The 12263-nt window shown below is 35.2% G+C and overlaps 1 protein-coding gene across 1 annotated transcript in view; it reads left to right on the forward strand.

The window, feature by feature from the left end:
* Positions 1-12263, forward strand: part of Hdac9 (histone deacetylase 9) — an 821624-nt gene that overhangs the window by 563213 nt on the left and 246148 nt on the right. Inside the window, exon 13 of the mRNA XM_042695799.1 lies at positions 9866-10046. Coding sequence (XP_042551733.1) covers positions 9866-10046 — 181 coding nt within the window. The remainder of the gene's footprint in view (positions 1-9865; positions 10047-12263) is intronic.

A 12263-nucleotide genomic window follows, 5' to 3' on the forward strand; every position in this document is an offset into this window, starting at 1 on the left:
AACAAATATAATCATGTTTACTAAATGTATCATTATAGTACATGATATATTACTAATGTATTATATATTACAAAGTCTCACACAACCAGATGTCAGTAAATGTGAGATAAAAATTAAACACTTAGCATGAAAGTTCACTTTGAGTTAATGGGATAGGAAGTTGGGGTGTTGTGATGGAGCAAGTGTCATTTTTGACTGTTTTGTTCACCTACAATTCACACCATGCAGCTGACACAATTCAACCAGCTAGTATATTTAACAGAAACCACCTATCTGGGTCAGTGTAGAACACTTTTACCACAACAAGTACATGTGATTAGTCATTTCCTATGCCCCCATATCCTCAAACCACCGCTTGTCTACTTTTTACACCCTTGAATCTAACTACTCTGAAAGCATTTTGTATAACTGTATTTGTATAATTTATAATTTCTTGTCACTGACTTCTCGCAAAGACATATTTTCAAAGTTCATCCACAGTACATGTCCACCATGAATCAGTGCCTTATTCCTTTGCAAGGCTGGAAAACCTTCCATTATAGAGCTGTGTTTTATTTACGTATTCAACTGATGGGCTTTGGGGTAGTTTCTATTTGTCATTAAAAGCGCTGCTATGAACATTTATGTACAAGTCATACAGAAGTAAACATTTAAAATAGATGTGTATGTATGGTAGCTCTATGTTTAACTTTCTGTAGAGTGTAAATTATTTTTCAAAGTGACTGCACTGTTTTACAATCTTACCAAAATGTATGGAAGTTCCTATTTTTTTGCATGTCCCTCAGCGCTTGCTGCTCCCTTGTTGTTAAGCCGTTCTAGTTCATGTGATGTTGGATTTCACTGTGGTTTTGATTTTGATTCTGATTTTGATGTTGAACATCTCTCACTTGCTTTGCAGTTTGTAAAGAAGTGTCTGCTCAGACATTGACCCATTTTTAAAGTCAGGCTGCCTTTTTATGATGGCTTGGTGAGTTGTAAGGATTCTCTCTAGATTCTGGATACAATTTTTTCCAGGCAGGATCTTGAAATATTTTCTCTGACTTGTCAAGTTATCTTTTCACTTTACTTGAAGGTATCCTTTGAAGCATAACATGATGTCTTATTAATCTCCATAGGATTTAGGATGATCACACATATCCTAAGATTATAGTTATATTCATATTTTAATATATAATTATTTTCATCATTATTTTTCTTATAGATGTATCATAGCACCTTAGCCTGGTAGAGCTAAGGTGGTAGAGCACCAGTCATGAGCAAGAGAGCTGAAGGAGAGCCTAAGGCCCTGATTTCACACCCTGGTATCAGCACACATACACAAAAACAGAATTATGTATAGTATCTCTATTAGTTAGAGTCCCAAAATTGAAAAATAATATCCTAAATGCCCATGTGCAGATAAATGGCTAATTCCATTATGGATATTCACTCAATGAAGTCAAATCATTGTTTTGATTCTAAATTTTCTGCTAGTACTGGGGTTTGAACTTGGCCTGGGCCCTGTGCTCTCTAGGTTCATTCACTCACTCACACTCCAGCCTGGCTTTCTGTTGGTTATTTTGGAGATCGAGCCTCTCAGACTTTTCTGCCTGTTTGGCATTGGACCTCAATCTTCTGTTCTTTGTTTTTGTTTTTGTTTTTGTGTTCAGACTCCTGACTAGCTAGGATTCTAGGTGTGTACAACCAGTATCCAGTTTGATTCATCATTAAGCTTGTGGCTCTTTTCTTGCGATGCCATTTTCTGACAATAATTTGTTCAGACTCTGTAGTTTTTTTTTTCTTCATCACTTTTTTTTGTAGTTTATATACTATTAACTCAGTATTTTGTGTTGTTAAACAAATACAGTATGAATTTTATTACCCTGATCACCTTTCAGTAACTTTCAGTGATAATAAGTATCTTCATATTATTTTGTGTCCAGCCCCACTATTTATCTCTAGAACTTTTTTTTTTTTAAAGCTTTCCATGTTAAACCTCCCTCCCTCAGCCCTTAGTATTCACTATTCTATTTTCTGTATGAAACTGGCTATTTGAATTGCTTCTCATAAGTGGAATCATGAGGAATTTGACTTTTGTGTGCGGTTTGTTTCAATTAGCATAATGCTTTCCATGTTGTAGCCTGTGTCAGAATTTCCTTCCTTTGTAAGGGTGAGTAATAATCCATTATCGATGTTAATGCTCTACTTGGTTGGCACTTGCTTATTGTAGTGGTCAATTTTGTAATTACTCATGTGAGTTGTCCTTGCAAGAGTGTCTATTGGTTGAAAATTCAGTACATCTTCAATCAAGTGAACTGTTTTATTTAAGTCTTCTCCAACTTCAATAGTTTTCCGATAAATTTGTTTTAAGAAAAACTCCTTATGCTGTGGATTTTCCAGCTTTTCCCAGTAGCCCTGCCAATTTACCTTTTAAATTTTGTGTTCATGTTATCAGGCGGCCACAAGTTTAGAAGAATGCTTTTGTTGATTGAATATTTTTATTATATTATACTCTTGTACTGTACCTGATACTTTTCACTTAAAGTCTATTTTGTGTTATGGTCTGCACAAGGATTTTGATTCTTTTGTTATTTTAGTATTTATTTTGTATTTCTTCATAGATCTTTCAATTTCAACATTGCTCTGCCAAGTAGTTTGGCTGCATTCATCACTGAGCTGGTAAATTGAATGCTTTCATATCAACTGATATACAGAGATTTTGTTTCCAACATCTTACTTTGTGGTTTATATTCAGTCTATTCAGTGCTTCATTTTTTTCTCCACTTAATTTTAGATTGTTGGTTTTACTTCTTTAAAAATATTTTTCTGTTTACTTTAGATTTATACATATTATTTCTATTTATTTAATAGCTACCCTTAAATTATTAACATGCATATTTAACTTCACAAAGTCTAAAATTAACCCAGATTTCTACAGTATGACTGTCAGCAAAGATTGTAAATATGTAAATGCCCCAGGCATTTCATGTAATTCTCTAGAGATATTTATAATTCTACTTTTTTGTAAAGGCAGTATTTCTAAAATTCAAAGCACTGTGAGCCAATAAGAAAATTGCATTTACTCAACACCAAAGATATAATAGAAAAATGGTTTAGAAATACGATTTTAAATGAAGGCATTGTGCTTTTTATTCCTTATTTTTTTTATTTTTTCCATAAGCTTCTTCTTTTTCATTTTTAAGTCTTATTTTCTATGAAAATGTGTTCAAATAATTGTGATTATCTCTAATCCAAACTTGATTTTATTATCAATGCCTGCTAAAGTTGTATTATGATATTGATGATAGCCAATGAGTAACCACCCACATGTCTGGAAATAACACAGTCATTCAGAACAAAGTGAAAATCCAGAAGCCATAAAATAGGTTTCTGGGCAATAGCAATAGGAAAGCAAAGGAAAACAGAGACAAGCAAAAAATCACACAAAAAATAGAACCCTAAAATTTTTCCTACCTCACATGTGTATTACTCATTGTCATCATTAGAAAGCTACCTCCAAATAAATATTTCACCTTAAACCAGAACATTATGCTTGTCATACAGAGATTTTAGTAACCATTTTTACTCCACAATGGAGAAAGGTAGAAGCAAAAATCACTAAGCAACATAGAGTATTTCACAAAATAGGTGCAACTTACTCTCTGTGAAAGTAAGTTGACAGCTTTTGTCAGTGAAGAGGGATGGATAGTGTTCAGGCACAGTGTGATAAAGGCTTAAATAAGGAAAATTTGTACTAAATATCTCAGCAAAACAGGAGTGTTTTCCTGAATTCAAACTAACCAAACCACATCAATGCTCCAATTAAAATAAAGTATTCAAATAAGGACTAATGTATAGACAAGAAATACCAAAGGGGGAGGTAACAATGCTCGTTAGAAAATGTACTCATTAGCCTGGCGCTGGTGGCTCACGCCTGTAATCCTAGCTACTCAGGAGGCTGAGATCTGAGAATCACAATTCAAAGCCAGCCCAGGCAGGAAAGTTCGTGAGACTCTTATCTCCAATCAACCACTAGAAATCGGGAAGTGGCACGGTGGCTCAAGTGGTAGAGTGCTTTCCTTGAGCTGAAGAGTGCAAGGGCAGCGCCCAAGCCCAGAGTTCAAGCCCCACGGCAAACAAAACAAAACTATATATATATATATATATATATATATATATATATATATATATATATATATATATATATATATACACACACACTAATTACCTTACTCATGTAACTGTAATCCCTCTGTACACTATTTTTACAATAAAAAAGTATTTAAAAAGAAAAGAAATAGACTTACTATATTATGCTTAAAATATTTTAATCAAAGTGATTTAGGATAGTATGTTTATTATTTATTTTATTATTATTATTTAATGTCCCTCAATCAACAAAATATTAGAGTTTTTCTTTCAATAACAGCTTTTAACCTATTTGACACTTAATTTTGTAACAAGGCAAAAAAGAAAACTATTTTCAGACTTAAAATGACAAGGAATAACCATGGCTGAAATTCTTTTTAGTAAAGGAATTTCTTTTTTTAATTTTATTTTATTGTAAAGATGTTGTACAGAGGGGTTACAGTTACATGAGTAAGTAAGATAATGAGTACGTTTCTTGTAAAGCATAGTAAGGGAGTTTCTAATAGGAAAAAGACATGAAGGAAACTCTTCAACTGATCTCAATTACAACCGAAAAAAAACATAATCTCAATTGTCAGCTCCAAGAATGATGGTATGACTTTTATTCCTACAGAAGGATATCCATCAGAAATATCACTCACTGGGTTATCATTTTCTGATTTATAGTAACTAATATACACTATCCATAATTTGTGGCTTCTTGGATATTTATAACTTTCCCTCTACATTAGAAATCATACTGCATTTGTAAAAATGCATAGTTCTAGAAAACTATTTTCGATACTGAACAATTTTTTCTTCCTGTTATAGTCCTGTTTTTGGACATATTTAATGTCTATCTGCTTGTAAGTTTGGTGATTATGAAACTATCTTAATTAAGCATTTGAGAGATTTGACTATGTAGCTTAGATAAACTTTACCATTTTTTTCAATTAAAAGTTTAACAGATATGATAGGCAGAAATCTTGGAAACCACATAAAAGTACAAAAAACAAATAGTTCTCAAACCATTTTCCTTCAGGCTTTCTTGGCTCAAACACTAATTAATTTCAGGGTATTGTCTTTTGGTAGTTGTAATTATAGATTGCACTTTATTTTCTCTCCCTTGACTATTTAATTTTATGATTGCTTATAATATATTTTCTTGTTTGGTTGTATATTCCTATTTGTGGATTGATTGAACATATATTAATGCTACTTATGTATAAAACACGCATGAGAATATGTAATAGACAAAGTTCATAGCTTCATGAAACCGAGTTATGAGAGAGAATGTACTTAAATTTGGGGTGTGAATCAAAAAGATCAGGAGCCATACTTAATTAAACCCAACACATAGTCTTTTGTCTTCCACTTGAAACAGATATCAGATAAAACTTATGTGCAATTCATAAATAGGTACTGTCAAACAAATAGTTATTTGTCTCTTCTATACATTGCTATACTTCTAACTGCAACATTGGATTAGTAACATGTGTTTGCTAGGTTAGAAAATTTTTGTATTAAGGTACAAAATTTTTTATCATGTTTGTGAGTTACAAAATATTACTCCATCATTTTACAAGCCATTTTATAATGTATATTGCATATACTTAATGCACAAATTCTTATTTATCTGCTAGAAAGCATAAGAAAATATGTAAAATATAGCAGAATATATGTTAACAGATGATTTACAGTCTTGCTTCAAAAGACTGACACCTTCACACACATTTCATATGCATCCACATGTGCATTCACATTACATGCACATACACACATCTATACACACATATCTAGGACTTGCTCTCTTCTTTACCTGGTTAATTGCAATTTATTCTTCACATTTCAAATTGAATATTACTTTTCCAGATAAAAGTTCCCAGGACCTTCTTCATCAACTTTATATGCTTTATATGCTTCAAAGCACCTTGATATTTTCCTATATAATACTCCATATATTTATAATTCAATGACTCTTATAAACTGTATTTACTGCCTCACAAGATGATAAGAACAAGGAATTTCAGTGATCAAAGTACTAGATGAATATAAACTCCAGAAATAGTGACTGCTTGCAATAATTTGAAAATATGATAGCCTGTAATAGGAAAAAATGAGAAGGAAAGCCAAAGTATGATGGGAATGTGATGCATACAGAAATGTCACTTAATGTGGTACTCAAAAAATGCTTTAAAATTTAGAGCTGATTGTGGTAGGTGTGTATAAGTGATAAATGGGCAGCTTTGCAAGCATTTATCAAGAAGCGTAGGAGGGTGGGCTGGTAGAAGCATGGATGATGAACATCAAGATAGCAAGAAGATGTAACAAACACAATGCCCAAATACTTTAAGGGGCCACCAAACATTTTGAAATTTAATTTCTTAGAAAAAAGACATAAAATATAGGGTTGGAGGTGTGACTCGGTTGGTAGAGTGTTAGCAATTGAGAAAGTGACCACAAGTCCAGGTCTTGGAACAAGTAAAGAAAAGAAAAGAAATAAAATATAATAATGATAATGAATATACAATAATGAATCCAATGTAGATATAAAATATAATTTATTATATTGTTTTTTGGAGAAAGAGATAACGAGAACCAGAGAGGTAATATTGCCAATGACTTGTGAACATCTGAATTATCTTTGGGACTTTATGTACAATGTTAAGGGTTGTTGTTTTTTGTCTTGAACACAGGGCCTGGGCACTGTTCCAGAACTCCTTTGCTCAAGGCTAGCACTCTACCACTTTGGGCTAGAGTGCCACTTCTGGTTTTTGAGTAGTTAATTGGAGATAAGAGTCTTATTAGGACTTATCTGCCTGGACAGACTTCAAATTGCAATCCTCAGATCTCAACTTCCTGAGTAGCTAGGATTATAAGCATGAGCCACCGGCACCTGGCAATACTAAATATTTTGAATCCAGGAAAAATCATAAAGATAATGGCTGTAAATGTAAGTTGTCCTCTGATCCAGTAGAACTCAAATGACTGCTGAGAAGATTCTTCAAACTTGGACCTTCTGAGCTTTTGGTGTCAACCTTTGGCTTATAGCAGGCTTTAGGAATAAAATTCTTTGGGACTGGCTGGTACAGATAGACAGTGATCAATTCATTCATTTATATGGCAACTAAATATATTACTGAAAGGAGACTGAGATGGATAATACAAACATCCTAATAAACATTTATCTATCTGCTTTATATCATATGCAGAAAATGTTCCTTTTCCTGACATAATTATGCATTTTTATTTCTACACTTATAAACTCCAAGATAGTTGGGATTGTGTTAACCATATTGTTATTCTCTCAGGACTTAAAACATGAGGGCACCCAAGAATATAAGAGCAGCTCTTGTAATGGTGTTAAATGTATCATAACTACAATGATATTGCCAGCTAAGCCATCCCATTCAGCAGAACAAATGCCCCAAACCTGAGTATATGACAAAATACCTTCCAAATAAATAATAATTTGAATATTCTACAGGACTAAATGACAATACATACATGAATTATAACTTGTTTTTAGTTTCTCTGTGTATATGTTTGCGTGTTTATGTATGCTAGTCTTGAGGCTTGAAGCTACTTTGCTCTACCACAAGAACCACCGCTCCACTTCTGGCTTTTTGATGCTTAATTAGAGATAAAAGTCTCACAGATTTCCCTCCCCAGACTGACTTCAAATCCCAATCCTCAGATCTCAGCCTCCTGAGTAAACAGGATAACAAGTATGAGCCATTGGTACTTGGTTTATTTTAAGTGGTTTTTAATGTCTTCTGAATTAGGAAATCCCTGACTATATTGCATAGATATTTAAAGGGTTTAACTAAATATTTAGCTTTTGTATTTGACGTATTTGTATTGTAGCTCATGTATTTATATGTAGCAATAGTTCATATTATTTTCAGCGAAACACATGATTGCATAAAACTACATACTATGTATGGAGTACAGTGTTTGCATGTAGATTAGTGAGTTTATGCATTAACTTTATACAGTTAGGATCTGTCATGTCTTGTTCTGGAAATCCAGGGGAAGCTTGTTTTATAATGACTTCTATGGTATTAAGGAGACATCTCTCCTAATTGGTTGGTTAAAGGAAACCTTGCTAAAGAGAGGTGAGATGTGTATCCAGTGCTAAAAGTGTGTGAATTCTGTCCAGGTGGATCAAAGCAATAACATGGAATTTTTTTATATCACAGGAAATAAACTTGGACTTTAAAACCTTCATTAATCTTGGAGCATTATTTTCCTTATCTATGGCCAGTGATTATTACATTGTGTACCATGTTTCAGCTGTCTTCCTTGCTCTTTAGGAATGATATGTAAAATGTAGCAGAATGCTACAAACTCATGCCTGTAATCCTAGGTGGTGGGTGGCTCACGCCTGTAATCCTAGCTACTCAGGAAGCAGAGATCTAAGGATTGTAGTTCAAAGCCAGCCCTTGCAAAAAATCCACAAGACTCTGTAATCGCTAATAAATTACCAAATAGCCAGAAGTGGAGCTGCAGCCAAAATGGTAGAGTGCTAGCCTTCAGCAAAAAGAAGCTTAAGGACAGTGCCAAGGCTGTGAATTGAAGCCCCAGGACTGGTACCAAAAATAGCATAAAGATTATATATTCCTTGCTGTTGATAAGAGTTGAAATATTCACTGTGTAATTTAAAAATTAATTAGTTGCTGATCTATGTTTGAGAGATTATCTCTCTTGGAGACAGAAGAAAGGATGTAACTAAATCTTCCACAAGTTTCTGAATTTTTGTTTTTTGATTGGACAGCTTGAAAAATATAAATGATATTCTGGTTACTGGTAGCTCAGCCTGTAATCTTAGCTATTTAGGAGGCTGAGATCTGAGGATTGCAGTTCAAAGGCAGCCCGAGCAGTTAAGTCTGTGAGATTTTTATCAACAATAAACTACCAAAAAAAAAGCCAGATGTGGAGCTGTGGCTCAAGTGGTAGAGCCTTGTGAAAAGAGGCTCATGGATAGTTCAAACCCCAGAATCAACACAAGGAGAAGGAAGGCAAGGAGGAAAGGAAGAAAGGAGAAAGGGAGGAAGGATGGAAGGAAGGAAGAAAAGAAGAATGAAGGGAGAGAGAGAAAAAAAGAAAGATATGAAGATAAAATCTTGCTAAATCTTTGAAAATCAATCTAATATTCCATAAAGGCAACCAATAATTTCCATATACTGTGTACACCATGGAATTTCATTGCTCTGTACCACATTGTTCTACAAAACCTGAAAGGTATCAACACACAGCCATTTCACTGGGAATCTTTTGAGGCATGCTGAAATAATCGTTAACAATATTCCTGATAGAAACCTGGGATAGAATTTCCAGTAGTGAGCTTCTTAGGCAGTTGGAAAACAATGAGACTGTTTTTATGCACCATTCTGCATCCATTCTTGGGGCTTGTATGCAAGCCCTTCTATCCAGGTAGGAAGAGCAAGCGGATGTTACTCCAGAGGTTAAAGGTCTGTTTCTTTCCATCAGTTCAAACTGACAGCCATCCGGCATCACCTCCTCCATAGCCAGGCAGCTAGGCCCTGGCTGTCAGTGTGAACACATCTGTTGAATGAATTTATTGACTGGATCTTGTTTTTTCTCTCCCCTTCTCTATTTTTTTTCCCTCTTCTTTTTTCCTTCACACCGTTTATTATGTCACTGACCTGATGAACTTAATTTGTTGACGTGTCGCTCTGTGTCTCCCTCAATGCTGGGCTCACGTTTCTTCCTACTGTGTTCTTTTCTTTGGCAGCAGCCCTTCCCGGAGGCCCGGCACACACGTGCGCTCTCAGGGCGCCCGGCTCAGCTGGCTGTGGTTGGCATGGATGGATTAGAGAAGCATCGGCTCCTCTCCAGGACTCAGTCTTCCCCTGCTGCCTCCATGTTACCTCTCCCAGCAGTGGACCACCCCCTCCAGCCTGGCTCAGCAACTGGTAGGAATCCCCAAAGACTCCCTCTAATAGGCAGGCGAAATGCACCGGGTCTTGTAGGATTAGCCGATTTAAATGCTCTGAATAACTCCAATGGCAGAACGCTTCATTTTAACCCAATGCAACCCAAATTTTATGAGGTTATATTGGCCACAAGACAAACAGCACATCTGATAAATCTTGGGCTTAGTATTAATAGCCTCATAAATTGTTATCATTCCAGAGTCTGGAAAATGCATCAACAGGTGCATGGTCCCCTTTGCAAGTTAAAAAAAAATCGCTACCACATTCTTTAGCAGAGTACTACAGTCTCTTGCCTTCCACTGAGAAATTTATGATGCTTGACTTCTTCATTTGGCTCTACAGAATGTCCTTTCCTCATTTTTTTTTCTTGCGTTGTTTCAATGATTTTGTTTCTGACCTTCCCATACAAATGGCATGTGTCAGTCAGGATACAAAGACAGACCTTGCTTTATTCTATGTATGCTCGTTTCATTTCCATTTATTGTGGTACCTCTGGGTGGGCTTTTTGATCAATCTCTTCCTTAGCCTACAGCTGTGTTTGATATTTCAGAACCTGGCTACAGAAGAAAATAAGCCAGATCATTCTGAGGCCAGAAGAAGGTCAACCCTGGAACACATATAAAAACAAAAAAAAAAAAAAAAAGTGGGGGAAGAGGTGTTTCCCAAAGAAACTGTGCTACCAACATATGTCTAGATAATCATTTCTGTTTATCTGCTGTGCCTCATTTTAGCTTCATGCTCTGAAACTGTTGCTGATCAAATGAACAATACTGCAGAGCTCAAGGAAACTCATAATTTGGAAGTAGGAAGGGGGGATTTTATATGTAACCCCCCTAAAGGCTCTCATGGGCTAATTTATTTTTTAATCATCTTTTTTCAGTATCTGGAACTTGCTTCTTGTGGCATCTGTGACCTTATGAAAGCCTTTGTGCTTGTAAAATTTAAAATACTATCTTAGGAATCATGTTCCCAACCTTTAACATCATCATTTCTTTAAAAATCAACTTGAATGAAATAGCCAAGTTATTTAACTGTGATAGTATGCATAGGAGCTACCTTTTATAATATGTTATACCACAAGACAGTATTAATATAGAAGCTACCTGCTGCTCATGTTTCTTTCACCACACTAGTTGGAACCTCTGATCACTTTACTTCCGGGAGTTAGCAAAACCTGCTCAGACATCCTGGATAACCCAGGAATGTCACCAGGTATGAATAGAAGCTTTGGGGATCAATCATGGCTGGTACTATGATTGTTTAACAAGCAAAGTAAGAAATACATTATACAAGACTTTCTTTTTTTTTAAATATGGCAAACCAGTGGATTTAAGATTACATACTTATATGGTTCATGCCCATAGTCCCAGCTACTATGGAGGGAGGCTGGTATCTGAGGATTGTGATTCAAACCTAGATAGGGAAGAAAAGTCTATGAGACTTCCATTGCTGAAATAACTAGCAAAAAGCCAGACTAGAGGCTTAAGTGGTAGAGCATCAGCAGTGAGCAAGTGAGGTAAGCAAGAGAACTCAAGGCCCCAAGTTCAAGCCCTTGAGTTCAAACACCTGTACTGACATATACACAAGAGAATCAATGAATCTCTCAATTCATTTGTTCTAAAGCTAGCTCTCATACAGCCTTAATATTTCAAAAAACAAAGACTATAAGCATCCTATAATAATAATGATATTGACTAAATAAATGATATTGACTAAACTAGGTTCCTTGATTAAAAACTGAGCTTAATTATCTATCTATCTATCTATCTATCTATCTATCTATCTATCTATCTATCTATCTATCTATCTATCTATCTATCATCTATCTAAGTTTAGTGTTACTCTGTGCTGCTGGCTCTCCTTATAATGCTAAAGATAGTTCCTTTCCTTGGTTTAAAGGATATATTTTGTTTTTCATTTTTTGGTTTGTTTGCTTTGCTGTAGATTTTTCTTTTGTGTGTGTGTGGTGGCAGGGAGCTTGACTTGGGGACTCGAACTCTTGCTTGGCTTTTCTGCTCAAGGCCAGCACTCTACCATTTGAGCCACCATTCCAATTCTGGCTTTTTTGCTGGTTAATTGGATGAGAATCTTATGAACTTTTCTGTCCCAGATGGCTTTGAATACAGTTCCTCAGACCTCAGCCTCCTGAAAAATGAGGGCTATAGGGGTGAACTATTAATGCCTGGCTAGAGGATA

This window comes from Dipodomys spectabilis, unplaced genomic scaffold (genome assembly GCF_019054845.1).
Source record: "Dipodomys spectabilis isolate Male_0828 unplaced genomic scaffold, ASM1905484v1 ptg000190l, whole genome shotgun sequence".
Taxonomy (NCBI): domain Eukaryota; kingdom Metazoa; phylum Chordata; class Mammalia; order Rodentia; family Heteromyidae; genus Dipodomys; species Dipodomys spectabilis.